Raw genomic sequence first — 27497 nt, forward strand, 5'->3', positions numbered from 1 at the left:
TTACCTCACCCCTGAGGACGGCCCGCTATTGGGTAGTCACACCCTTGAGGTAGGAGCCACGCCCCTTAAGCCAGAGCCGGGCATTGATTTCAAATTCACACCCCCATAGTCAGACCGCGTCCCTGTCGGCTGACCTCGGCCCTGGAGACTCAATGCTGCCGGTCTACTCCGATCCTGGCCATCGTGGTGGAGTCTCGCTCCAGTCGAAGGTGGCCCCACGCCCCCACCCAGGCCACGCCTCTGTGCCCTGGATCTTGTTCCTAGAGCCCTCAGTTCCATTCCTAGGCTCCCTCTGCTCTTGAAATACACGTATCCGAACAGTCCTTCTGATTCGCCCACTGGTTAGTTTTGTATCTATCTTTGAAAGCTTCTCCGTGTCCCTTCTCGTCTTCTTTAGGTTTTGAAATGATTAATGCGCTCAACAGAGGGCAATGTAGGGACGCTGAACTCTACGGTTCCACCAAAAAGTTCCTCCTAGAAACCCTAAAAACAGTCTTACGTCCCACCTTACAGGGAACCCGGAACCTGGGCTCCCTTCGTTCTCAAGACACCAGATTCTTGATCCAGCCCCTCTAGTCTCGTCAGTTTGAACACTCATCTTTAAGGGATATAATTAAGGGACTCTCATCTCTCTCCTCCGGCACCAAGGCTCTCTCCTGGTCCTGGGACAGAGGCCACCTCTAGTCCACTAGTGCACGTGGATGCGGGAGGCTGCATCTTCGTGAACTTCCCATAAACTCCCAGTCGTCTTGCCCCCGACCCTTAACTCTGATGAGGTCACAAAGAGGCCAATCAATCAAGAGAAATCAATGGAAATCAATAAGAAATCCATTTCCATACTTCTATCCTCAAAAATACACTTGAGGCTGAACAGGGAAGATTCTTTTGTATTTCTATTAATATCAGTCACTTCCACATCTGCAATACTCAAACTACACAGGAGGGTGGCTGGGAGGCCGGGCCCCCAGACCCTTCCTCCTCCAGATTCAGGAATCTTGGCCCCCAGTCCCCTCTTCCTTCAGTCCCAGGTTTCGGGCCCCCATCAATTCTCCCTCAGACCCAGGTGTCCAGACCCTCGATTCCCCTCCTCTCTCAGGGATCCAAGAATCAGAATCTCGGAATTCTCACAGGCCCCAGCTAGATTTCACCTCTCTTTGGCCAAAAATCCTCCCCGAAACTGTCACCGTAGGATCCCCCATCCCGCTGTCCGGCGCCGGGACCCGCCCCCCCTCCGGTCCCTCCCACTTTTCCCAAACAAAGCTCCCGGGCAACTTTCTCCCTCGCAGCCCCGCCCGCCTGCGGCTCCCCAGCCCCAGGCCGGGAGGTAGGTAGGAAGGCGCCGGCGGGAGTCGGGGATCGTGCTTTGGGGTGTGTGAGTTCGAGTGGGAAGTTACACCTTATGAGTTGAGGTGTTCGTGGGACGGTCTCTGAATTGCTTGCCGCCCTCTTTATGCCGGGGGGCCGGAATTTGCGCTCTTGACCGAGTCTAAGTGTGGACTTGCAACTTTCGCCAGAGTTGGGGTGTCTGTTTATGTGTCTGAGTTTGGGAGTGTGCGCCTGGGGGTGAGTAAAGGCTGGGGACGCTGGGGGGTGTGAGTGTCTGTGGAGGTGTCGGTTTCAAGTGAGAAAGGGCCCCGTGCTTGTTTCTGACCGAATTGGTTTGTGCGTGTTATTTATGGACGCCTTGTCCTCCTCATGGAGAAAGGAGGCCTCCTGGGTGGCCGAAGGGGGGCTCCGGGACTTTCTGGATCTTCATCTTGTCTCTCTGGAGGTTTGGGACCTGGGGCGGGAAATTAGGGGGAACCTTTCTGACTCGGCTCCTCCGTCCCTTTGTCTGGCCACACGGGGGAGAGCTGGGCTGGGATTTTGGCCTACGGGGGTCCTGAATGCCGCAGCGCCACTGGGCTCGGCCTGGGGTCTTTGTCTGGACCGGGGCTCCGGGGTCCGAGGGAGGAGGGGGATGGGAGTCCGCAGTCTGGGGTCCTGGGAAAGCCGTGGAAGACGTGGAGCCGCCAAGGAGGCGGGATCTGACTGTATTGGAAAAAGTTTCCCCCTGTTCCCGGCCTCCGGAAAGTCGCTGGGAACTTGAGTTGGATCAGAGCCCGCTGCGCAGGGAGGGGGGGAGGGGAGGGAAGGGGCGGGGCTGGGGGCCAGAGGGGAGGCGCCCTCGCTGGCCAGTCCCTCCCATGATAGGGGTTGTGGGAAACTGGGGGAGGGGACGCCTGGGCCCTTTGTTCTGGCTCTCCTGATGGCAGGGCGCCCCTGCCCCCCAGTCTGTGGGTCTGTGGGTCTTAACTGGTCTTGGCTTGAGTTTCTGCCCAGAGTCTCTGTCCTTCTCTCTCTAGGTCTCTGTCCCCCAGTCTCTGGTTCCCCACCCCCCACCCCCTTCTGGGTCTCTGTCCCTCAGCACTGGGTCTCTGTTCCCTCCCTCTGGGTCTCTGTCTTCCTCTCTCTGGATCTCTGGTCCCCCTCCCTCTAGGTCTCTGTCCCCCGACATTAGGTCTGTGTTCCCTCTCTCTGAATCTCTGTCCTCTCTGAGTCTCTGTCTCTGGATCTGCCCTCAGCCTTCCTAGGGGCCTGTTCCCCTCCTTTTCTAGCAGCTGCTGCTCACACCCTGGCACCTGTTCTTGGCATGGGACTGAGAAGATTTCACCCACGTCCCCCTTCCCTGCAGCTAAGCTCTGACGCCTATCTTCTTTAAATCAGTAATCCACAGCCAAAGTTCCAGCTCTCTTGGACCCTAAGCATTGTTCTGGGGTCTTCAAGACTTCATTACAATCCAGGCTCCACTGAGAACACAGAGGAGAACCGTCTCACCCTAAGCTTCCCCAGAAATCCAGCCCCTTTTCCCTCTAGGACCCAGGAATCCAGGGTCCCAGTCTCCTGCTTCCCTCAGATCCAGGAGTTCAGCCTCCATTCCCCTCCTCCCTCAGATCTGGGGGTCTAGGTGCCCCCAGCCTCTCCCCTCAGACCCAGTGATCTGGACCTCTGTTCTGAGGTCTCTCTGAGTGGATACGGGGAACCTTGCTGAACTCTGTGTTCCTTCAGGCCCAAATGGGGGAACCCCGGGCTGGGGCCCCCCTGGACGATGGCAGCGGCTGGACAGGAAGTGAGGAAGGAAGTGAGGAGGGCACCGGCGGCAGTGAGGGGGCGGGGGGCGACGGGGGCCCAGACGCGGAAGGTGTCTGGAGTCCTGACATCGAGCAGAGCTTCCAGGAGGCCCTGGCCATCTACCCGCCCTGTGGCCGGCGGAAAATCATCCTGTCTGATGAAGGCAAGATGTATGGTGAGTCCAGCCCTCGTTTTTGCCTTAGCCCCCACTGGTTAATAAAAATATTAAGGAACATTGGCGGAAGCTCTAATCACTGTTCACATAAAAGCACATCGTGTGCTCACGATACCTCAGGTAGGAGTTAGCATTACTGTTTGCACAGATGAGGCACAGATGAGGAACACAAGGCCCAGCAAGACTAAGTGATTTGCCTGAGGCCACACAGAGCCAGTGTGTGGCAGAACTGGGATCTGAACCCAGGCTGCCTGGCTCCAAAGCCTGCAGTCATAACTCCTCTCCTGTGTAGCCCGTGGCTTGCTGTGGAAATGTTGCATCTCTCTCCTTCCCTGGTGTCCTCTCTGTTGGGAAGTTCTGCTGAAGGTCTAACTCTCTTCCATCTTTGACTTTTCAGGTCGGAATGAACTGATTGCTCGCTACATCAAGCTGAGAACGGGAAAGACCCGAACTCGCAAACAGGTTTCAGGACTGTCTAGTGGGCTTCTGTCTGGGGTGGGCTTGTCTTCTTAGGCTCTCATTCTACCGGCAGATTCAGGTTAGAGGAGGGGCTTGTTCATGTGCTTTAGTCTCTCCTCTTGGCACCTTGGTTAGTGTGCGCTAACTGTGCCTGTTTTGGTATAGTTCTCTTAGCAGTTGCATGGGAACCAGAGGGTAAGACCGAACAGAGGGCCAAAGATAGCAAGGTATGAAAGGGAAATAAGACCTGGATTTACTGGATCTGGGGATGATTAGTAGCGTTCGTGAGAAGAGAAAGGCCTTTATGGACACATGTGTTCCGAAGCACCGAGATGGTGGGCCCATTCTGTGTATTTGTCATCTTTCGTGTTCACCAGCTTCGTGGGGGCACCTGGAGGGGGGGGGAGGGGTAGGGGATGCAAGGCATGAGTGGCTGTGGCCTGAGTCTGCTTCTTTGTCCCTCCCTTCAGGTCTCTAGTCACATCCAGGTTTTGGCCCGGAGGAAATCGAGGGAAATCCAGTCCAAGCTCAAGGTAGAGGTCAAGGAACTGTGACAGACACCTTGAGAGGGAAGCAGGCACTCTGAGAGAGGAAGACAGGCACCAGAGAGAGGGGGGACAGAGACCTGGGTGGAAGGGATGGAGACCCAGAGAGAGAGAGGGCAGCAGAGATGCAGAGAAAGAGGGGAGACCCAGGGTGCGGGGGCAGAGACCTGGAGAGGGGGACAGAATCACCCAGAGAGGCATACAGAGCAGAGACCTGAGGTGGGGGGGTTAGTGGCCCAGCCAGGGGGTAAACGGAGACCCTGGGTAGAAAAATGTCATAGAGAGAGCGGGCCTGAGATTTAGCTTAGGACAGGCAAGAAGGATGGGGTGTTGGGCTTCTCCTCTGACTGCTCCTGTCTTCCTTCTCCTCCGCTCCCTCTTCTCTCCCTGGTGTCCTCATTGCTTTTTCCCTCTGGTGCTGTGAAGATCTCCTCTTCATCTCCTGGCTCATCTTCCTGTGTGGCCCGCCTGCACTTTCTGTGCCCAGAAATCTTCATTTCCTTTTGGAGATGTTCATATCCCTTTACTTTTTTTGCATCCTCTGGATTTCCTGTTCCCTCTTGGCCTGAGATCCTCATTTTTCTTCTCTTCTGAGTTGTGGTCTTTTCTTGCTCTTCCCTAGGACTTGGGGACCACCGCTTCCTGGTCTTTTTGTACCCAGAAGCTCCTCTTCCCTTTACTAAGTCTGAAAACCTTCACTTCCAGTCTTTGGTCTTTTCTGGACCTCGCTGTTCCCCCTCTGTCCTGTCTGGGCTGGGAAACCTTCAGCGTCTCTTCCCTCCGGGTCTAATAGTCTCATTTCCTGTGGTCTGCCTATTCGGAAACCTCCACTTCCGGCTCTTTCTGAACCTAGAAACCCTCATTGCTGTCATGTATTCTGGATGGGGGAGCCCCTTTCCCCCTCCAGGCTTGGCCTTCTCTATTTCTTGTTGCATATTCATCCCTTGCTCCCCCTTCCTCCCTTTGGTGAGCTCAGGGTGGCTGGGCTGTAGGGGCTGGGAGGGCAGGAAGGTGAGGGCAGGAAGGTGGGAGGAGTCCAGGCCTCATTTCCTAAGCTATGTTTTCTTTCCTTCTTTGGCACCCTCCCCCACCCCCATGGGCAGGCCCTGAATGTGGTAAGTCCCCCTACCCATCCTCCCACTTGCTCCCTTACCCAGACATTCCTGAGGAGGCCAGGAGGGGCAGGGGGCTGTGGTGACAGGAACTTGAACCTGCCCTCAATGCTCTGTCTTGACTCCCCAACTCTGCATCTCCCCAGGCTTGCCCTGCCTTGTCCTTGCCCCACCCTTCCTGTATCCGCTGGGACTCCCCATTAACATGGACCTCCAACTTCTCCTCCAGGACCAGGTTTCCAAGGACAAAGCTTTCCAGACAATGGCCACCATGTCCTCTGCCCAGCTCATCTCAGCACCTTCCCTGCAGGCCAAACTGGGTCCCACCGGTCCTCAGGTGGCCTCGGTGGGAATTGTGGGGTTCAGGGCTGGAGGGATGGGGTTGCAGTTTCAACAGGAAATTGATTGACGCCACCCTTCTTTGTCTCTTCTACAGTCCCCAGAGCTTTTCCAGTTTTGGTCGGGGAGTTCTGGGCCCCCTTGGAATGTTCCTGAGTAAGTTCTTTCTATTCCAGCTCAGCACCTGCTCCCCGTCCCCCTCCAACCCCCTTCTCCCTCCCCATCCAAACCTTTCCCACTCCACCTTCCAACTCCCAACTCCCTTGTGAACGTAGACTTTGGAGTCACGCTGTCTGGATTTGGATCCCAGGGAGGAGGTTGGGACAGTGGTCTGGAGAAGAGGAGCTGGTCCGAGCAGGGACAGAGAGACAGGAGGAGGAGAAATGGGGCTGGGGCCTGCTGGGCTGAGGAGGAGGGAGGAGGCAAGGACAGTGCTTGGGATCTGGCTGGTGACTGGGGTAGGTGGGACCATCCAGAGATGTGCAGCCTGGGGGAGGCGTGGGTTTGGGGCAGAAACGAGCTCAGCGTGGGATTCAATGAATGTGAGAGTCCTGTAGGATGTCCTGTAGGATGTCCAGAGAGATTGTCTGAGTCCCAGAGGCTCATGGGAAAGGCAGTTGTAGATCCAAAGTGTTGGGAACCTCTGTGGTCCAGAGGAATGAGTGGAGCCCCAGAGGCTCATGGGAAGGCTCATTCTCATCCCATAAAGGCGGTTCTTGGGCCTGAGGGTAGAGCAGGGATCCTCATCTTCTCTCAGGGTCAGAAAGAAGGAGATGGGCTGCTTTTCATCCCTGAGAGCCCTGAGGGTGACAGGATATGCTTCTAGTCCTGTTGTTCATTGTTCAGTCACTTAGTCGTGTCCAACACTTTGCAACCCTATGGACTGCAGCACGCCAGGCTTCCCTGTCCTTCAGTCTAGAAGACTAGAAATGGGCCACAGAGGCTCATGGAGTCTTCAGCCCAGAGAGATGGCAGTGGATCCAGGCTAGGTGGGCACTGGTGGAGCAGTGTGGCCTCAGGATGGTGAGGCAGGAGCATGGTGAGTGTTACTAGAGAAAGACAGGCTGTGGGATCCAGGCTGGGAGAGAAGAAAGTTCACTGGGGAGCTGCTGCTGTATGTGGGCACAGAAAATTGTCCAAACAAGTCTCTGGGGACAAAGGGAGCCACAGGTTTGCAGGGGAGGAGGTTGGGCTGGAAGGAGAGGTGGTTCAGCAAGCATTGCACTGGGTACCGGGATCCCATCTTTATGGAGTTGATAGTCAAATCAGGGACAATGAGCGTTAATTAAATCATCACTTACGTAAACATAAAATTGAAGTGTGATCCATATGTCAGTTTTCTTCTCTCAGTATTATGTTTTTCAGAACATCCATTAAAAAAAATGTTTTTTATTGAAGTGTAGTTGATTTACAATGTTAGTTTTGGGTATATAGCAAAGTTATCAGTTACACACACACACACACACACACACACATATATATATATACGTTCTTTTTCATATTCTTTGCCATTATGGTTTATCAGAGGATACTGAAAATAGCTCCCTGTGCTATGTAGTAGGACCTTGTTGTTTATCCATCCTATATATAATAGTTTGTATCTGCTAATCTGTTCCCTGGGTCTGTGACTGCTTCTGTTTTGTAGATAAGCTCATTTGAGTCATATTTTAGATTCCATATGTAAGTGATATCATATAGTATTTTTCTTTGTCTGTCTGACTTACTTCACTTAGTCTGATCATCTCTAGGTCTATCCATGTGGCTGCAAACGGCATTATTTCATTCTTTTTTATGACTGAGTAGTATTCCACTGTATATATGTGACACGTTTTCTTTACCTGTTCATCTGTTGATGGACACATAGGTTGCTTCCATGTTTGGGTATTGTGAGTTGGACAGCACTGTTTTAGGTTCTATTGTACTGCTCCCTTACCCTGAACTTTGGCCTGATGTCCCGCTGGTCTTTTTCTCCCTACCTTCCTGGGCCTTCAGCCTCCTCTTTCTCCAAGTTTACTATGTTTTGTTTTCTCCCCACTTCTTGAGATCCCGTTTGTGTTCTCTTTCTGCCATTTTGTGAGAGGTACCAGAATATCCTCAAGACCAGGTTCCCCAAGTTCCAGGATCTAATGCCTAATGATCTGAGGTGGAGTTGATGTAATAATAATATAAAGCACACAATAAATGTAATGCACTTGAAACATCCAGAAACTGTTCCCCCCCTCCCCCACCCCTGGTCTGCAGAAAAACTGTCTTCCATGAAACTGGCCCCTGGTACCAGAAAAGTTGAGGGCCCCTTAAGATCACAGGCTTTGTGGTTGGGGCTGATCTGGGTTTGAACCCAGGTTCCGCCATACCACCTGTGTGACTTTGGGCAGGTCAATTGACCCCTGTTTGTCTCAGTTTTCTCCTATGCAAAATGAGAAGAGCAATCATCACACCTACCTTGACAGGCTGTGAGTCTTCAAGGAAATGGTGCCCATAATGTGCTTGCACAGGGTCTGGCTTGCCATGGCCCCTCAGTAATTGTTATCTGGTATGATTAGCATCTTTCCTTCTTGCTGACCCCCAGCTTCCTTTCTCCCTCAGTGTGAAGCCATTCTCGCAGACACCGTTCTCCTTGTCACTGACTCCTCCATCTACTGATCTCCCAGGTAAGAGCCTTTTCTCCACCCTCCCTTGTTTTCCCCTCTCTTCTCAGCTCCAGCTGCCTTTCCTTCTACCTTCCATGCATTAGGGGATACCGTCTTACTGAGAGCTAGCTCTGAGGCAGGGTCTGTGGGAGTGTGGAAAGATGTCCCAGAATTTGTAGTGGTTGAGATCCTCGCTTCTGTAGCCAGATCTACTGGGTTTATGTTTGATCACTTGCTAACCTGAAGGATATCAGGGACGTTGATATATTAATCAAGATTCTTTCAGCTGCAAGTGATAAAAATCCAAATCAAGCTAGATGACCAAAAAAAGAAAAAAAACAAAAAGGAGAGATTTTATTGGTTCAGGTAACTGATATTTCAGGAGTTAGGGCTTCAGGCATGGCTGGATACAGGAGCTCAAATGGTAGCAACAGGAGTTGCTTGGTTCTGCTTTCCTCTGTGGTGGCTTCATTCCCTGGCAGGCTCTGTCCACCCGGTAGCAAAGATGACTTCCAGAAGTCCATGCTGGGTGGTCCTAAGAACTCACACTGGTGAAAGAACCCTCAGGTTTCACAGATTCATTAAGGGGGAATGCTTTTGCCTCCAAGTTACAAAATATCCAAATTAATAGTGACTTAAATAGTAAAGTCTTTATGATTCCACATAACAAAAAGTCTGGAGGTGGACTGTTCTTATGCTGGTTCAGTAGCTCAGCAATACCAAGACTGACATCTTGCTAGTGGCCTCTGTCTTATCCCAAGATGGCTGTTGTGACTCCAGGCATCACATCCCAAGCAGGACTTGGCCAGAGCCAAAAGCTCTTTCCTCCCAAAGTTCTATCTTTTTCATTCAGGAAGAAACTCCTTCCCAGAAGCCCCCCAGCAGATTTTCCCTAATGTCTCATTGGTTAGGACTGCGTCACATGGCCACCTCTAGCTGCAAGGGAGGCTGGGAAACTGAGTATTTAGCTTTTTCAGCTTCTAAGGGGAGGCAGGCAAGAGAGAACAGTGCTTGACAGAGTCAATCAATGTCAGCAATTTTTATTGTTTGTTCTTCTCTCTAGGGTACGAGCCCCCCCAAGCCCTCTCACCTCCCGCTTTGCCCCCACCTGCCCCATCACCCCCAGCCTGGCAGGCTCGGGCTCTGGGCACTGCTCGGTTGCAGCTGGTGGAGTTCTCGGCCTTTGTGGAACCACCAGATGCAGCTGACTCTGTGAGTACAATTTTGGGATAGTCAGGGGAGGGTTTTGGAATGAAGGGGGTTCTAGCAAGGGGAAGCATAAAGCAGTGGTTCTCCAATTTTAGCATGTATCAGAATAACATGGAGAGCTTGTTAAAACATAGTTTGCTAGGTCCACTCCTGGAATTTCTGATTCAGTTGATCTGGTGTAGGATCTGAGAATTTGCATTTCTGACAAGCTCCCAGCTGATGTTGGTGCTGCTAGTCCAGGGACCACACTTTGAGAACTACTAGAATAAAGAAACTAGAAGGTCATGGGGTCATGGGTTGGGAAAGCCAGAGAAATCCCTCAGGACGTTGCTCATTCATTGAGTAAACATTTTTGAGTGCCAACTGTGCACTAGGCTTTGTGGTGGATACTGGGAACCTGGGGAAGAAAATCTGTTTCTAGGTGTGAGCTTTCCTGGCCTAGGATGGAGACAGATACCATAACAGCCCAAGTGGACTGACTGTTAGAAGTAATAACTCCCAACCCTCAGGGGTTGAACATCACAGAAGTTTCTTACCCATTAACATTTCAATATGGCTGGTCATTAGGAGCCTTCCACAGAATGATTTGGGAAATCCAGGCTTCTTCCATTTTGTGGCTCTGCCATTTTCTAGGGCTCTAGAAGATGCTGCTGGATGCTCTGCATCTGGCTGGCAGATGGTGGAAGGGAGCAAGTCAAGAACTATGCAAGTTTTATGAGTCTGGGTTGGATGTGGCAACTATCAGGTCTGTTTACATCCCATTGGCCAGAACTTAGTCACATGGTCACATCTAACTGCAAAGGAGCCTGGGAAGTGTAGTTTGGTGGTGGGAAAGGGAAATGTGTTTGTGAACACAGCAGTATCTGCCACAGCGATCTAAACACCAGTTTCTGTATATCTTGGCCCTGGTAAAACCCAAGTCAGATCAGGTTAAAACCCTCCCATCTCACTTGGAGCTAGCGCCCTTTCAGTTGCCTACAAGTCTCTGAGTGGTCTGACCCTTGCTTCTGTTCTGATCTTACCTCCTGTCCTCTCACCTTTGTTTACTCTGCTCTGGCCATACTGACCTCCATGTCCTTTCTGAAACATGCCAGACTTGCTCCTGGTTCAGAGCCTTTGCACCTGGATGTGCTTTTCCCACATATCCCCATGCTCTCCTTCCACCCATTCATTGCTTTGATTGTTTATCTTCTCAGATGGGCTTTCCCAAGCCACTTTATGGAAATGCCAGGTACCATCACTCTTCCCCTCATCCCTGTGCTTTACTTTTTCATAGCATACATTACTCTCTGAAGGTTCTATCATCTATGGAAAGATTTAAAAATTTTCCTGTTTTTGCCAGTAGCTCCCTGAGGTCAGAGACTTTGCCTTGTAGCCCTGGGACCCAGAATAATGCCTGTACACCATAGGTCTTCTGATAGATGTCTGTTGAGTAATAAGTATGTGCTGGGATAGGGGAAGCTCATGTTTTTCTGAGTGTACAGAGGAATTGTATCTGGGGAGTAAGTGAAGACATCCCTGAGATGACAACATTTGAGTTGGGTTTTGAGGGTTATATAGGAGTTTGCCATGTGCAGAACTGGATGCTTCAGACACAGAGATAGAAACTGCATGAAGTTTTCAGGAAAACAAATGATCGAATATGGTGGGAGCTGGTTCTGGAGAAGCTGGCATTGCCAAGCTGAGTGAGGGACCCAGGCTTTGTCTAGAGGGTTATGGGGAACCATAGGAAAGGGAGGGTAGAGAGATGCCATCTGATTGCGATCCAGGGAAGCTTCCAGGAAAAGGCAGATTTGGATGGACTTGAACATGGGAAGATCAGAGGAGGGATTAGTTCTGGAAAAGAAGAAGGGGAATGTTTTCAGGGTATGAAGTGAAGTGATAAGAATAGAAACAGAGGGACTTCCCTGGTGGTCCACTGGTGAAGAGTCCACGCTCCTAATGCAGGGGTCCTAGGTTCGATCCCTGGTTAGGGAACTAGACCCCACATGCCACAACTAAAGATGCCACATGCCACAGCAAAGATTGAGGATCCCACAAACAGCAACTAAGACCTGGTGCAGCCAAAAAAAAAAAAAAGGAACAGATAGGATGTCTTGATGTGGGCTGTGTGGATTCCCATCCATCCATGAAAACTTATTTAATATAGGATCAGGTTGAGGGGGTGTGGGCTTTGTCCTGGGAGGCACTGGGGAGCCATAGGAGGATCATGAGCAGGATTGGTCAGCTCTGGAGCGATGTGAGTGATGAGCTGGAGAGGAGAGATTGGAGGCTGGGAGGCCAAGGAGAAGGCTGGGGTGAGGGTGGGAGAGGACAGGGCTATGGGGATGGAGATCAGGGGACAGGGCAGAGAATTCGGCACTAAGGACAGGGCTTGGGGACTGAGGGACTGTTGGAGTAAAAGGGCAGCAGGGAGTGGGGACAGTGCCTGAGAGCTGGGCCCAGTGGAATAGTTAGCAGGAACTGTGGCAGATGGTGACGGAGTGAGGGATGGGCTTGAGTAGTGAGGACTGGGGGTCCAGCCCTTCTCCCACTCCTCACCCCTGGCCATCCCTCCTTAGTACCAGAGGCACCTGTTTGTACACATCAGCCAGCACTGCCCCAGCCCTGGAGCGCCCCCCCTCGAGAGTGTGGACGTCCGGCAGATCTACGACAAATTCCCCGAGAAAAAGGGTGGTCTGCGGGAGCTGTATGATCGTGGGCCCCCCCATGCCTTCTTCCTGGTCAAGTTCTGGGTGAGTTCCGCCAGCAAAAACAAAAGGGCTCATAAATCATGTGGCCTCCCACTGGCTCTAAGGAAGACAGTCTCGGGACCTGCCAGGTCAGCCTAGGCCTTACCAGTTCTCTTGGCTCCCAGTGTCAGCCCCCTTAGCAGCAAGGAACAGGAAGGAGTTTTGCACACAGGGCGGGATGGATGGGACCAGTGCAGGTGTGGGGACCTCCATCCTCCGCAGACTCCACTAGACTTTGCCACACCCAGTCGTGTGGCTGATATGGCTCTGGGGATTGGCTTGCGGCATTGCAGTTTTCCCTATGTCCCACCTGACCATACCAAGCCTCGTTGCTAATGAATGGCCCCATCCTCTTAGCAAATGAATCCTGGAGTGTTTGGTTTCTGGAGAGGATGAGGCTTTGCTGGGTTCCAACAGGCCCTGTTGCTAAGAATGTCTGGCCTTGGGACTTCCCTGGTGGTCCAGTGGTTGAGACTCCGCGCTTCCACTGCAGGGGGTGAGGGTTCGATCCCTGGGCTGTTTGTCCGCTTGGCCACTGGGATTATGATGGGATCTGACCTCTGAGAATTGGCTGAAAGGGCCTGGGAGAGTTTTCCAGAGAGGAGTCGGGCTTCCCCAGACCTCACCAGGCCCTGCTGCTAGGGAGTAGGCGCTTGTCTTAGCAACCAGGATCATGAAGGGCCTTGAGGGAAAGCCTCTGGTTGCTAGGTAATAGCTACCTCCTTAGTAACCAGGCTCTTGGAAGGGGCTGACCTCCTGAGTTGGAGGTTTCAGGAGAAAAACTTGAATTCCAGGACCTCTTTGATGGGTAAGTTTCTGGGGAGAGAGGGTCAGGGCCACTGGGGGACCCAACTGCTGGAAGGAAGGGTGGGTTTTTTTTTTTCCAGAAACTGGAGAGGTGGGGAGTTTGTTGAGGAAGAGAGATGGGTGACTGCAAAGCAATGGGCGCCACCAGGCTGTGGGGCAGAGTTCTCACTTGAGAAGAGTTCCACTGTTTATAGGGCCATCCCTTCCAACTTGCCTGTACCTCCCCATCCCCCAGGCGGACTTGAACTGGGGCCCGAGTGGTGAGGAGGTGGGGACGGGCGGCAGCAGCGGTGGCTTCTATGGAGTGAGCAGCCAGTACGAGAGCCTGGAACACATGACCCTCACCTGTTCCTCCAAGGTCTGCTCCTTCGGCAAGCAGGTGGTGGAGAAGGTGGAGGTGAGGCTGGAGGGGTGGCGCTCTGGGTGGGTAAGCACCCAGCCACCTGCTACTCGGGAGGGCGCAGACTAAAGGGACCAGGAGCTACAACAGCTCAGGCCTTTGGGGGTCTGCATGGTGGGGTGGGGGTACCCTAGCCTCTTTTACACATGGACTTAAGAGCTAATCTGGAGTTCCAAAGTTACCTATAGGGGTCACTTTGAGGGCTTAAGGTTACTGTGTGGTACAGAGATTTACTGTCACTAAGATTCAAAAGGTTCAGATATGGAAGAATCCTCAGGGTGAGGAGGTTAGGGGTCACACTTAGGGGTTGCTGAGGTCTTGAGGGGTCTCAAGTACAGAGGTCATACAGGTTTTGGGGAGCTCATGGAGGGGTCTCTGGAGGGTTTGAGAGTATCTGAGGACCTGAAGATCACATGAGTTCAGAGGTCTTTGAGGGTTCAGAGGACAGCTCTGAGAGGCTGGAGGGGTCCTTGGTTGCAGGCTCAGTAATCCTGAACTGGGTACCTGAGGGTTCAGGGTTTCATCTTTGGTCACTGCGGATGGGACGATGGAGGGAAGATGGCAGTGGGGAGTGGGTGTGGCATCTGAGAGGCGGCACAGAGTGGGTTCAGACTCTGGGGGTGAACCCCTGTGTCTCTGAGTCACTGTGCTCCTGCTTCCCAACCCCTGGTTCAGACGGAGCGTGCCCAGCTGGAGGATGGACGGTTCGTGTACCGCCTGCTGCGCTCACCCATGTGCGAGTACCTGGTGAATTTTCTGCACAAATTGCGGCAGCTGCCCGAGCGTTATATGATGAACAGCGTCCTAGAGAACTTCACCATCCTCCAGGTGATATGCTGGTGCTTGGCCTGAGCCGGGCCCCTGACACAGAGGGGAGGGCCCATGACTGGCCCTCAGCCTGTGAAACTGACACAGGGGGCACCTCAAACTTGACCCTTCGCTTAGGGGACCCCTTTACCCAGGAAACTGATATGGTGGGGGTTCCACAGCATTCTCATAAGAGGAAAACTGACCTGAAGGACGCCCCACAGTGGATCTTAGGGGTCCCCCCTTCACAGGGAACCTAACCTTAGCCCATGGAACATGTTATGTATGGTAGGATGCCCTTTAACTCTGGGGAGTGTGATGACCCTGTAACATGATACACCATCTCATGTGAGGCCCCTCCCTGCGGACCCTCAGACCTAGAACCTGGCATGTTGGGCATCCCGTTGACCTGGGGGAACATGACATGGTGGGGACCCCTCATCCCATGACATCTCGGTTGGGGGGTCCACAGTGTTCCCTGCCCTCTGTTCCAAGCATAAACCCCTTTCTCCTGGCCTCCTTGACAGGTGGTGACAAACAGAGACACCCAGGAACTGTTGCTCTGCACCGCCTACGTCTTTGAGGTCTCCACCAGTGAGCGGGGAGCCCAGCACCACATTTATCGCCTGGTCAGGGACTGAAGGGGGACCCCAAAGTGGCTCACCCCCCAGAATACCCTCTCCTCCCAGGCAGGACCTCCAGCTTCCCCCATGCTTCTACGTGGGGAGGGGACTGCTCCCTGTTAGGACTGTAAAAGCTGGGTGGTGAGTGGAATGGGCTGGGATTGAGAGGGGAAGACGGATCCTGATCTTGGAACCTCACAGGGGTGTCTGAAAGGACAGATCACCCCAGAGCATTAGGCACTGAGGACAGGAGTGAGACAACCCCTGGGATAGCACTGGTTTCTGTCTCTGACAGGTGCCCTCCCTTTTCTTTATTCTGGATGTGTTGGAGGGCCCCAGTGACACATGGGCTCGTCCCTCTCTGTTTTTCCGCATCTCCCTCTTCTCAATCTCCCTCTTCTCACCACCTCCATCCCGGGAACCCTGATATCGAATATTGAAGGTTAACCCTTTCTGTGCAGGGGCAGAGTCAGGTGGGCCCTGGAAATATATTATTATTTTTTTTTAATATAACGAGATATTTATAAGTGGGTGTTAGGGTCGTGACTTTCTCTCAGCTGGGCAGGCAGTGGGGTGAGGCTTTTTAATCTCATGCCCTCTTCTAAATGTGCTGTGGGGCTAGACTGTGTTGCCTCCCTCTCCTCCCCACCCCCCCCAAATGTGTTGGTTTGTGTTTTGACAGAGGATAAAGCTATTTTACCAAAACGCAGGGGATTTATTTGGGGCTTGGGCTAAAAATAAATCTAGTGAGAGGTGGTAGGCTGACAGCTAAGGCAAGGAAATGAGGTGTCTTTCGGGGCAGGAAGCTGGTGGCCGGAAACCCCAGGTCCCATTGGGGGGGAGGTGACAGCAGCGGGAAAGGCAGACACCTGGGTCCCCGAGGGGAAAGAGGGCTCAGTGGCTGGGGCCAACTGGGGATTAAACAAATATTTACAGGTGACAGGGAACTAAATGTCCTGGACACTTGAGGGGGTCGGGGTGGGGCTTCGAGAAGGGCGGGGCCTAGCGGTACCGAGCCAGCCGATCGTAGACGTGGTCCAGGTTTCTGCACAGGAATATGGAGAGCGTCATGAAGCTGAGCTACAGAGAAAGGAGACGCGGTCAGAGAGGTCGAGAGGGTGCCAGGAGAGTCGGGGGTGGGGCAGTCCCTAGGGAAAAGATCTACGGGGTGGGGCCAGGGGCAGAAAACGAGGACCCGCGAGTTGGGCAGGGCTTGGCCTTGGGAGGTGTGAAGAAGGGAGTAGGTAGGAGATGGGCCTGGTGGTGAAAGACTCGGGGACGGCAGTTTGGAGAATGTGGCGGCAGCATTGTAAAAGGGCTAGGAGTAATTGGGTGGGACACCAGGAATATGGGCAGGCCGGGGAGGGGTGGGAATAGAGTTTGAAGCAGGAAGGGCAAATAGGGTGGGATAGGGGGAGCCCAGCTCCGTCTAGCATAGGGTCTAGAGTCTGAGAAGGAGCGTGATCCGGAGAAAGCCCAGGGTCCTTTATTCTGGAGGCTCATCTATCTCCTCCTCCGTCTCTGCCTCTAATTCCATCTCGGCCTCCACCTCGGCGCCTGCACTCCCGGTCTCAAGTTGTTCCTCGTCTTGATCCCAAAGCGACCAGGGCCCCAGCATCTTGGGCAGCTTGCCCAGCGGGGCCTTGTCCCCCCAGTTGGGGCAGGCGTCCGCCATGCCCCAGCCACCCCACAGACTGCCGCTACGCCCGCTGCTGCTCAGCACACCATAGCGCCCGCCGCTGCCGTCGGTGCTCGGGCCTGGCCCGGAGCTCGAACTGTAGGCACCTGGCACCTGTGGCTGGGGTTCGCGGTGCAACAGGCTGCGCGGTAGTAGCAGGCTCAGCCCCGCTACACTCACCTGCGGGTAAAGGGGGATATTGCGGCCAATAGCAAGGGGCTGATATGCCAAGGAGGACCAATGGGAGCCTCGTGAGGAAGGGAGGGAACGCCTGCTCCTCCGTGCAACCAATGAGGGCTCACAGAGGCTAGGCCTCCCTTGTCCCAGGTGGAGTCCCAGAAGGGCCCAGATTGGCTGTAGCTCTATCAATGCATGCGCCGTTCCCAGAGACTGGTTGGACGCGCAATTTGGGGCAGGGCCATCTAGGCCAATCGCGAGTGGGGGCGGGACCAGATCACCTCGAGTAGACCCACGCCGAGACAAATGCCCACTATGGAGATGAGGTTGTTGGTCAACCAGTTGGAGAGATTCTGTTCGCAGCCCTGGGGATACAGGAACAGGTTATAGGTAGGGTTCCTTTTGGGATTCGCCCCCAAGCCCGGGGCCCACTGTCCTCAGTCCAGCCTTAACCCCTCTTTCAGGTACTGCCCCTTTCCCTAGTTATCAGGAGTCTCTGGTCTCTGGGCTTCAGTCCGTCCAAGCCGAAGACCTCATCCCCAGGCATCAGCGTTCCAGATCCTGCCCTTTCGCCTGGGCCTTTTCTTTAGGCCCCGCCCTTCCAAAAGATCCTGCCCCTTTAGGGGTTCTGCTCCTGTTGTAGGACAGCCCTTTCCCGTAGCCCCACCCTGCCAGACCTCTCTTTGGCCCTGCGCTCCACAATCTCCCCACCTGTTGGTAGATGTAGCTGTTCGCGGGGACCGAGCAAACTTCTGCATTGTGTCGGGGCCGCGTCAGTGGTCCGAGCCGGCTGAACTGGGGGAAGGAGATCTTATCGAAGATTGTGGAGTCGTTGGTCGCCGATGAGTTATAGCAGGAGCAGGGCACGCGGTGCCCTTCGGACTCGTTGCTTTTCATGCTGGGGGTATGGAACCAGTCCTGAGGAGACTCCCAGCCACAGCAGCGCAGCTGAGAGAACCAGAGTCAGAGGAACAGGGTACAGCAGAAGTTAGACAACATTGTAAAGCAACTACAAAAAAAAAAAAAAGTCGGAGGAACAAAGACTAGAGAGATGCAAGATGCTTTGGGGGATCAGGGGACTAGGTGATGGGTGTGACTGGGTACTGGGTCATATTGGGGAGTAGAGGGCTAACGGACTGTGGACTGGGGTGGGATCACAGCAGGGCCAAGGGACATTACGGGTATATGAGGTTGGGAGAGAGGAGTCACGGGGGCGGGGGTCTTGGGGCTGGAGGAAGAGCTGCAGAATCCTGCTTTGGAGGATTGGGTAGGCAGTACAATCCAGCTGTAAGTAGGGGAAAAATGGATGGGGGGCAGGGCCGTGTGAGTGACCAGGGAAAGGAATCTCACTTGGGCCTGGTCCCTTGGGAACCAGAGTCACTACTGGGCAGGGAGTGGGGTCAGGCTAGGGCCTTGGGACTGAGGGCAGAGTCCTGTAGAGGCAGGGGCGGAGTCACTGCAGAGATTGGGAGCTGAGGGACTGGGCCAAGTCGCCACGGGCTGGAGGTGGCTTAGGTGGTGAGGGTTACGTCAGGGTCCTAGAGCTGGGGCCAAGTCTCCTCCAGGCAGAGGGCAGAGCCAAGTCAGAATCCCAGTGCTAGAGGGAGGGATCCTGGTGGGCGGGGGCCTCAAGCACCTGAAACTGCACGTAGTCCCAGCTCTCCTCCGCCGCCGTCTCCTCTAGGCGAATGCGGTAGGTTTGGATGGTCTTCTGCACAACCTCCTTCACTTTCCTCTTCAGCTGACAGGCCGAGAGTGAGGCTGAATCCCCCACCTGCCTCCCCACTGCCCTCTGCTCCAGCCCACTCCAGCCACTCCGTAGCCGTCCCAGCCTCTGGTGGTCTCTGAGCATCTTCATGGCAGCCTTGGTGTTTCACTGAATGGCTAGCTGTGTCTCTGTCCCTCCAAACCTCTCTCTGCCTGTTTCTATCTCTGTCTTTCCGTGTCTCCACTGTCTCCCACGATCTCATTGAGTTTCTGTCTCTTTCTTGGAGCCCTCTGTTTCTCCAAGTGTTTTCTTTCCTCTCTTCTGTTTCCCTTTGGATCTCTGTCTTCCTCTGTGTTGGTGAGTCTTTCTCTGACCCTCTCTGTCTCTAGATCCTTCTCTGTGTCTCTCTACCAGTCTCTGTCTTCCTGTCTTCTCTATCTCTCTCTTATTTATCTTTGTCTGTGTTAGCCTCTGTCTGCCTTTGCTTGCATCTCTTTCCACGCCCCCTCCTCCCCACCCACTAGCTTGGGTGAGGGGAGGAGAAGGTGAGCTCACCTGGACTCTCTGAGTGGAGATGAGGATTCCTAGAGTGATCTGTGTGGCAAACAGGAGCAGCAGTGTCCCAAAATACTGGAGTGGGGAGGAAGACAGAGTGGGCAGGTCAGGCTGAACTCCCCAAGATGAAGGGGCTGCCAGGGCTCTATTTCAGGACAAGATGTGAATGATCCTAGAGGTGGAAGGGTGGGGGGAACTCACCAGGCCCAGGAGGCAGCGGAACTCCTTCAGGGCCCCCACACAGCCCAGGAGGGCAAGGCCCATGGTGAGGACTCCTGAGATGGCCAGGACCTTGGACCAGATCTGCAAGGGCATGAAGGACAAGCCTGGGGGAGTTGAGAGGCAGTGACTCTGGGCTCCACGTGCACAGCTCCAGACAGCCCCATTCCCCACCCACACATCTCCCAAGAGGGGAGCAGTAACCTGGGGGAGGGGGGGCCTCTTCCTGGGCTCCTGGCATCCTTTTCTCTGAGTCTCTGTCCCCGTCCTACACTGAATCTCTGTCTCCTGAAATTCTTTCCACCTCTCTCCCTGGTCTTCGGCCCTCTCTGTCTTTAGGTCTCTGTTCCCTTCTTTCTGGATCTCTGTCCCCCTTTCTTCCTGGTCTCTGTCTTTCCCTCTTGTTCTCAGTCTCTCTCTCCTCCTTCAGCCCCTCCTCACCTCCAGGAGTTTCATCTTCATCACTTGTTCTGCAACATTGGATCAGCCACCTAAACCCCCCTGAGACCTAGGGAATAATGATATCTATTTCCTAGAGTTGTTTTGAGGAACACATGGGAGACATGTGTTCAGTCCGATCCTCTACACCAGTCCGCTAGTCCTCCTCATATTTAATAAATCTTGTAAACATTTATTAAATATGAGTTATTGGGATTTTGACTGCTACCCCAGTGTTATTTTCCTACAAAGATTATTAGTGTTAATCTGCTATTCTACTTCCTTGCTGTGTGACATCCAGTGACTTCCCCTCTCTGAACCTCAAAAGAGGGAAGACTTATGGGAGAATCTGATGAGCATCTCTGCCCAAGATCTGACACCTATGTGTCACCTAAGGTGTGACACTTAGCTGTCTGGCACCTAAGTGCCTGAGAAATGGCCACTATTATTGTTATTGGCACGCACAACTCATTTGCCAGAGGAAGAAGCTGAGGCTCAGAAGTTGTGGCCGTAGCAAGGAGTGGAGCAGAGCCTAAGATCAGACAAGAAAGCTGGGCACCATGGGCCTCCCTGGGATGGGGGAGACCCCAGGAGTCCCCTAGGAGGGGAGTCCTGTTCATACCTGCTCTAGGAAGACCCCTCCACACACGCCCCCCCAATGCCCCCACCCAGCCCCGGACTGCCTCAGCCCCCTTACCCACGAAGGACACGAAGCTGGTTTTGTCAATGAGTATCCAGATGCCGAAGCAGAAGATAAGGCTGCCTAGGACCTGGGGAGAGGAGAGTATGGCTGGTGGGCAACCCGGGGAAATGAAATGGGGTGACTACGGCGGGGGCTGGGGCCCGGGCTCGGGAGCCAAGAGGCAACTTACGAAGAAGAAGAGGTTGAAGACGAAGAGGAGGTACTTGACGAGGCTGAGGCAGCCATCGTGGGCTGACATCTTCTCCTAGAGGGGTGAGACACCGGTGGGAGGGACAGGACAGAAGGGGTGGTGGCAGTAGGGAGAACAGACAGACCGACCTTGAGAGAGAGGAGGGGAGAGGCCGAGACAGAAGAGAAAGGAAGAACTCAGAGAAAGAGGAAGTGCCAGGGCTGGAGCCCCACCCCCCGCCTCTCTACACCCAGGGTGACTTTCTTCTGGGTCTTCATCCCCATCTCCCCTCGCCTGCCCCACTGGGATGCACACCCCAGTACCTGCGGGGCCTTGGAATTGACAGGCACCAAGGACACTCCAGGCAGTTCCTCCCAGATCTCCATGGCTCAGGCTGGGGGACCCACAGGGCATCCTGATGTACTTGCAGCCCACCTACTCTGGGCACCAGGACCCAAGGCTGGCCCTGGACAGCAGCCGACCTCACAGACACTCTGACCTCACTGCCTGCAAAGCTCTGACATCTCTGCATTCATCTCTGCCCCCCCTCACCCTCACTTCCTGGTCTTCGCAGTCTCTGGGTCTCTGTTCTTTTCTCTGTGGATCTTTATCGCTCTCTTTACCTCTAGATCTCTGTCCCCTTCCCCACCAGGTCTGCATCCTCTTCCTCTCTGGTTTCTGGCCCCTTATCTTGATGCCTGTCCTTCTTCCTCTGTTTATCTATCCCACCCCCACCTTCCTATCATTTCCTGCTCTCGGAATCTGTGTCCAGTTCTTGGCAACAAGGTAGACCAAAGTGCTCCCATGTGCTGGGGCCGGGGCTGGGCACCTGGGGGAAGTGAAAGTGCTGTAGGCCCCAAGTGGGAAGATCCCCAGTGCAAAGGGGTGATTTGGCAGTACCAAAACACCCAGAGCGGAAGCTGAGCCTAGGGCAGTACTTCCTGCTTCGGCAATGAGGCCCCGCGAAGCGGAGGCCCCACAGGAGTCAAGACTGAGTCCAGGACCTTGGCCGTTAGATCTAGGTTTGCAATACCTGATCATCTCTTGGCCTGAACTCCACAGCCAGCAGCCTCTGAAATCTCCCCTGACATCCTGCAGGCTTCTCACTTGTCAAGTCTCAAATCCCCATCGATGTTTATTTAACATTATGGATGTTCCTACCATCTCGACATCCACCCAGGAAAACCAGACCTCCTCAGAGAACCAGTTCCCTCTCTCTCTTCTGAGCAATCTCATCTACCTTTTTTTTAAGGCTCTAAATGTAATTTATTTTCTTATTAATGTCATCAAAAATCAATTCATATTAGTAATAATTCTGATTTTTAACTCTAGGCTTTCTTTTTTTTACCCCAATTTTATTGAGGAATAACTGACAAGTATGATTATGTATATTTAAAGTATACAGGACAATTATATATATGTGTATTATATATATACATATATATAGTGGAATGATTACCATGCTCAAGATAATTAACATGTTCTTCATTCACATAATAAACAGTGTTTGTGTGTGTGTGTAGAACACTTAAATATACTCTCAGCAACTTTACAGCACACAATAGTGTATTATTAACTATGCTACCATAATGTACATTTAGATCCTCAGATCAGAACTTACTCCTCTTATAACTGAACATTTATACCCTTAGGCCTATGTCTCGCCATTTTCCTTACTCCCCAACCCATCCCACCATTCTATAATCTGTTTCTATGAAATTGGACTTAAATTTTTTTTTAAAGATTCTACATATAAATGATACCAGTATTTATCTTTCTATCTGTGGCTAATTTCATCTAGTATAATGTCCCCCTCAGGTTCATCCATATTGTCCCAAGTGGCAGGACTGTCTTCTTTTTTATGGCTGAATAATATTCCATTGTAATACATATATTAGAAATATATATATATATCACATTTTCTTGATCCATTCATCTGTTGAAGGACATTTAGATTCCTTCCATTGGCTATTGTGAATAATGCTGCAATGAACACGAGTGAAAAGATATCCCTTCAAGATACTGATTTCATTTCCTTTAAATATGTACCCAGAGTGGGATTGCTGGAGCATATGGTGCTTCTATTTTTAACTTTTTGAGGAATCTCCATACTGTTTGCCATAGTGGCTTCACCAATTTACATTCACACAAAAGTGCACAATGATTCCTTTTTATCCATATCCTTGCTGACACTTGATATCTCTTCTCTTTTTGATAACAGCTATCCTAACTGTTACGAGGTGGTTATAAGGTTTTGATAGTTTTGATTTACATTTCCCTCATGAATAGTGGGGCTTCCTAGGTGGCACTAGTGGTAAAGAATGTGCCTGCCAATGCAAGACATAACAGATGTGGGTTCAATCTCTGGGTCAGGAAGAACCCCTGGAGAAGGAAATGGCAACCCACTCCAGTATTTTTGCCTGGGAAAACCCATGGACAGAGCAGTCTGGTGGACTATAGTCCATGGGGTTGCAAAGAGTTGGACACGACTGAGCGACAGCATACACACACGCACACACACATGATTAGTGATGTTGAGCACCTTTGCATGTCTATACTGGCCACTTGTTGTTTTCTTCAGAAAAAATTGTCTATTCAGATCCTTCCTCCATTTTTTTCAAATTGAGTTACTGGCTTTTTTTTTGCTGTTGAGTTATATAAATTCTTTATGTAATTTGAGTATTAGCCCTTTATCAGATATATGGTTTGCAAATATTTTATCCCATTCTCCATTGAAAAGGGTGTCTTTTCAATATATCGTTTCCTTTTTAAAAAAATTGTATTTATTTATTTTTGGCTGGGCTGGGTCTTTGTTACTGCACCGCCTTTTCTCTAGTTGGGGTGTGTAGACTTCTCATTGCAGTGGGTTTTCTTGTTGCAGAGCTTGGGCCGTAGGGCGCTTGGGCTTCAGTAGTTGCAGCTCCTAGGGTCTAGCGCACAGGCTCAATAGTTGTGGTGCATGGACTTAGTTACTCTGCATATGGGACCTTCCCAGGGATGGAACCCGTGGCTCCTGCATTGGCAGGTAGATTCTTTACCACTGAGCCACCAGGGAAGCCCTTGATTGTTTCCTCTGGTATGCAAAAGATCTTTGGTTTGATGTGATCTCACTTGTTTATTTTAGCTTTTGTTTTTGGTGCTTTTGGTGTCTTATCCAATAAACTACTACCAAGACCAATTTGGTAAAACTCAAGGAACTGTTTTCCTATGCTTTCTTCTAGTTTTATAGTTTCAGGTTTTACATTTAAGTCTAATCCTTCTCAACTTTTGTGAGTGGTGTATGATAGTGATTCAGTTTCATTCTTTTGCATCTGGATATGCAGTTTTCCCATTTATTGAAGAGACTGTTCTTTTCCTATCGTGTGTTCTTGACACCCTTATAAAAACTTAGTTGACTGTATCTGCATGAGTAAATTTATGGGCTCGCTATTTTGTTTCACTGGTCTATGTGCACGTTTTTATGCCAGTACCATATTGCTTTGATCACTATAACTTTGTATATATTACAAAGTTTGAAATCAGGAAGTATGATGTCTCCCATTGTGTTCTTTCTTGAGATTGCTTTGGCTATTCAGGGTCTTTTGTAGTTCCATACAGTTTTAAGATAGTTTTTTTCCTATTTCTGTGAAAAATGCAATTAGAATTTTGATAGGGATTACACTGAATCTGTAGATTATTTTGGGCACTATGGAGATTTTTACAATATTAATTCTTTCAGTCCAAGAACATGAGATGTCTTTGTATTTATTTGTGTCTTATTTAGTTTCTTTCCTCAGTGTCTTATAGATTTCAATTTACAGGTCTTTCAGTGTTTTATTGTTTTTGACACAATTACAAATGGAACTGCTTTCTTAATTTTTTTAAAGATAGTTTGTTAGTGTATAGAAATGCAACTGACTTTTGTGTGTTGATTTTTATCCTGTAACTTTATTGAATTCATTTGTTAGTTTTAACAGGTTCTTTTTTTGTGTGTGTGGGTTTTTAGGGTTTTCTACAATAGATCATGTTGTCTGCAAACAGATAATTTTCTTCCTTTTTGATTTGGATAAGTTTTATTTCTTTTTCTTGCCTAATTGTTGTGGCTAAGACTTCTAGTACTATGTTGAATAGAAATGGTGAGAGCAGGCATTTTTGTTTTGTTCCTGATCTTAGAGCAAAGGTTTTTAACCTTTCACCATTGAGTATGATGTTAGCTGAGGGTTTGTCATATAGGGTCTTCATTATGTTGAAGTACATTCCTTCTATACCTAATTCGTTGGAAATTTTTTTATCATGAAAGGATGTTGAGTTTTCTCAAGAGCTTTTTCTTCATCTAATGAAATGATCATATGACTTTTATTTTTCATTCTGTTAGTGTGGTATATCACACGGTTGACTCTTTTTTGTGAATTGTCAAAATTTCCCTCCCTACCAACACTTTCCTATTAGCACACAATCATGCTATTATTTCTTCCATCTAAAAACTCATTCACTGACCACACATCCTTCTACACCTCTGTCCCATTTCTTCCTCTTCTTGTTAACAAAATCCATTAAAAATTTGGCTATGTTCACTGCTACTTCCTCTCTTCCAAGTCTCTCAATATGACTTTCATTCTGACTTGTTCACCAAAACCACTTTTGTCAAAGTCACCAATGATATCCATGTGGTCAATTCTTGGTCCCCATCTTACTTGACTTCTCTATATCACTGGTTGCGGTCCCCACACGGGTAGCGTCAGCCTCAGCTGGGCATTTGTTAACATTCTCAGTCCTTATCCCAGACCTACCGTAGTGGGTTGAATGTGGTCCCCTAAATATATGTCCTTGTCTGAACCACTGGAACCTGTGAATGTGACCCTACTCGTTTTTTTAACCCTATTTGGAAAAAGGGTCTTTGAAGATGTAGTTAAGGATTTCAAAATGAGATTATCCTGGATAATCTGAGTGGGCCCTAAATCTAACAACAGCTGTTCTTAGAAGAGACACTCAAAGCAAAGGCATTCCTAGAGGAGAAGAAGAAGCAGAGATTGGAGTTATGCAGATATAAGCCAAGGAATGCCTGCAAACTACCCTTAGCCCACACACATCCTATTGTCTACCTAGAAGCCATAGGGATCCTCCTGTTAAAACATGAGTCACTTCTTGAGTTAGAACCCTCTAATAGCTTCTTATCTCACTCAGGAAAAAAACACCCAACTTCCTACCATGACCTCGAAGGGCCTCCATGAAATACTCTGGCCCTTATCACTTCTCTCATCTCATCTAATACCCATCTTCCCCTCAATTATTGGGATCCAGTTATATTGGTTTCCTTGCTGTTTCAATAACCTGTCAAGTATACTTCTGCCTCCAGACCTTTGTCATTGCTGTTCCCTCTGCCTGGAATGCTCTTCCTCATGTTGTTCCTAGTTGCTTTCCTCATCTCCTTCAAGTCTCTGCCAAATGTCACTTCCTCAGAGAGGTCTTACTTGACTCTGTCTATAGTTCTCTGTCTTGTTCCCTCATAACGCTCTGTTTTGCTTTCTTAACGCACTCCCATGCTCTGAAATTCTTATCTGTTTATGTTTCCTGCTTTTGCAACTAAAATGTAAAACCTTTTTCACAACAGCATCCTGAGGGTCTAGGGCAGTGTAGGGTACACCATTCATTAAATATTTACTGAGACTTCCCTGGTGGCTCGGTGGTAAAGAACCCACCTGCCAATACAGGGGACAAGGGTTAGCGCTCTGATCCAGAAGATCCCATATGCCATGGAGCAACTCAGCCTGTGTGCCACTAGAGCCTGGGAGCTGCAACTACTGAGCCCATGTACCACAACTACTGAAGCACCTAAAGCCTGTGCTCCACAACAGGAGAAGCCACTGCAATGAGAAGGCCCTGAACCACAACTACAGTAGCCCCCACTCTCTGCAGCTAGAGAAAAGCCCACGCAGCAACAAAGACCCAGTGCAGCCAAAAATAAATCAATACACACAATTTAAAACAATTACTGACTGACATTTTTCCTGGTGTCTAGAATTCATAAATTTTCCTGCTCCAGGGCCTTTGCCTAGCCTCAGGGACTGAGATGTTCATATTCCATTTTACACTTAGTAAATCATCCTTTCTGTCTCAGTTCCAGTGTTACTTCCTCGGAGAACTCCTCCTGTAACAGAGAAGAACAACCCTAACTGCATATTGGATCTATTCCTTTAGCTCTAACCTTTGTGCTGTATTCCCTGTGCTTAGTCATGCTGGCTCTGCACTTTGTAAAAGAATGTTGCCTATAGCCTGAAATACACATGATAGTCCATTCTCAAGGCTCTGACCTTTAGAAGTATAACACTCTTCAGTTCATATGAAGATAAAGAGCTGCAGAACCGAAAATAAATTGTCTTGTTGGAAGCTTATAGGAACACTGTGACCAGACCTACATGGACAGCTACAAGAACAGATTCCTGCGCCAAGAAGCTTGCAACAACCAGCTACACCCCACCTCCTCTTTTAATATAAAAGAAGCATGAATTTTAACTTGGGTAAGATGGTTCTTTTGGACGCTAGTCCACCATCTTCTTGGTATGTTGGCTTTCCAAATAAAGTTGCTTCCCGCCCCAACAACTTGTCTCTGGATTTATTGGCCTGTTGTGTGATGAGTAGTATGAGCTTGGACTCAGTCACGCTTTCTCCAGATTAGGTCTCTGAGTTGAAGGATTGGATAATTTCCCCCAGATTGTGATGTATTTTTATAGCACCTAGCATTTTTCTTTATATCTTTTTGTTCAGTCATAATGAGCTAAGCCTGTGGTTCTCAGAATGTGGCCTAGGGACTGCTAGTGGTTCCTGAGACACTTTCAGGGGTTCATGAAGTGAAAATTATTTTCATAATACTATTAAGATGTTATTTGCCTTTTCACTCTCACTTTCTCTTGAGTATACAGTG

The 27497-nt window shown here is 50.5% G+C and overlaps 2 protein-coding genes across 33 annotated transcripts; one reads left to right on the forward strand and one right to left on the reverse strand.

The window, feature by feature from the left end:
* The first annotated feature begins 35 nt into the window (after nt 1-35).
* TEAD2 (TEA domain transcription factor 2) lies at nt 36-15654 on the forward strand. Of its 26 annotated transcripts, XM_081515248.1 has the most exons (13): nt 113-209; nt 3049-3286; nt 3684-3748; nt 4216-4278; nt 5394-5405; nt 5632-5748; nt 5839-5897; nt 8328-8392; nt 9435-9583; nt 12142-12315; nt 13355-13516; nt 14195-14347; nt 14854-15654. In XM_081515248.1, the coding sequence occupies exons 1-13, from the start codon at nt 153-155 to the stop codon at nt 14965-14967; spliced, it is 1428 nt and encodes a 475-aa protein (XP_081371374.1). In that variant the 5' UTR covers nt 113-152; the 3' UTR covers nt 14968-15654. The 26 variants fall into 26 exon arrangements, with proteins under 26 accessions (XP_081371387.1, XP_081371393.1, XP_081371378.1 ...); XM_081515261.1 differs by lacking the exon at nt 5394-5405 and having other exon boundaries at nt 36-341; nt 4216-4284; nt 5632-5739; XM_081515267.1 differs by lacking the exon at nt 5394-5405 and having other exon boundaries at nt 73-341; nt 4216-4295.
* On the reverse strand, nt 15644-21038 carry CD37 (CD37 molecule). 7 transcript variants are annotated; one of them, XM_081515277.1, is made up of 10 exons: nt 20920-21038; nt 20597-20671; nt 20422-20494; nt 20190-20256; nt 19269-19370; nt 19068-19142; nt 18441-18545; nt 17516-17752; nt 17086-17169; nt 15644-16029 (listed from the first exon to the last, which is right to left on the reverse strand). In XM_081515277.1, the coding sequence occupies exons 5-10, from the start codon at nt 19329-19331 to the stop codon at nt 15952-15954; spliced, it is 642 nt and encodes a 213-aa protein (XP_081371403.1). In that variant the 5' UTR covers nt 19332-19370; nt 20190-20256; nt 20422-20494; nt 20597-20671; nt 20920-21038; the 3' UTR covers nt 15644-15951. The 7 variants fall into 7 exon arrangements, with proteins under 7 accessions (XP_081371403.1, XP_081371402.1, XP_081371398.1 ...); XM_081515276.1 differs by lacking the exon at nt 20190-20256; XM_081515272.1 differs by lacking the exon at nt 20190-20256 and having other exon boundaries at nt 15644-16807.
* Nucleotides 21039-27497: the final 6459 nt, after the last annotated feature.

Source organism: Giraffa tippelskirchi, chromosome 7 (genome assembly GCF_054371585.1).
Source record: "Giraffa tippelskirchi isolate mGirTip1 chromosome 7, T2T-mGirTip1v1.2.pri, whole genome shotgun sequence".
In the NCBI taxonomy this organism is placed as follows: Eukaryota; Metazoa; Chordata; class Mammalia; order Artiodactyla; family Giraffidae; genus Giraffa; species Giraffa tippelskirchi.

Bases quoted from the DNA above. Each gene is read 5' to 3' on its own strand.
- TEAD2 (XM_081515270.1), top strand. From the start codon at position 153: ATGCTGCCGGTCTACTCCGATCCTGGCCATCGTGGTGGAGTCTCGCTC. The intron at 3,287-3,683 runs GTGAGTCCAGCC...TTGACTTTTCAG, and splicing joins TGATGAAGGCAAGATGTATG to GTCGGAATGAACTGATTGCT. The intron at 3,749-4,215 runs GTTTCAGGACTG...CCCTCCCTTCAG, and splicing joins AGACCCGAACTCGCAAACAG to GTCTCTAGTCACATCCAGGT.
- CD37 (XM_081515271.1), bottom strand. From the start codon at position 20,982: ATGGAGATCTGGGAGGAACTGCCTGGAGTGTCCTTGGTGCCTGTCAAT. The intron at 19,394-20,421 runs GTAAGGGGGCTG...CAACTCCCCCAG, and splicing joins CAGCTTCGTGTCCTTCGTGG to GCTTGTCCTTCATGCCCTTG. The intron at 19,143-19,268 runs GTGAGTTCCCCC...TCCCCACTCCAG, and splicing joins TCCGCTGCCTCCTGGGCCTG to TATTTTGGGACACTGCTGCT.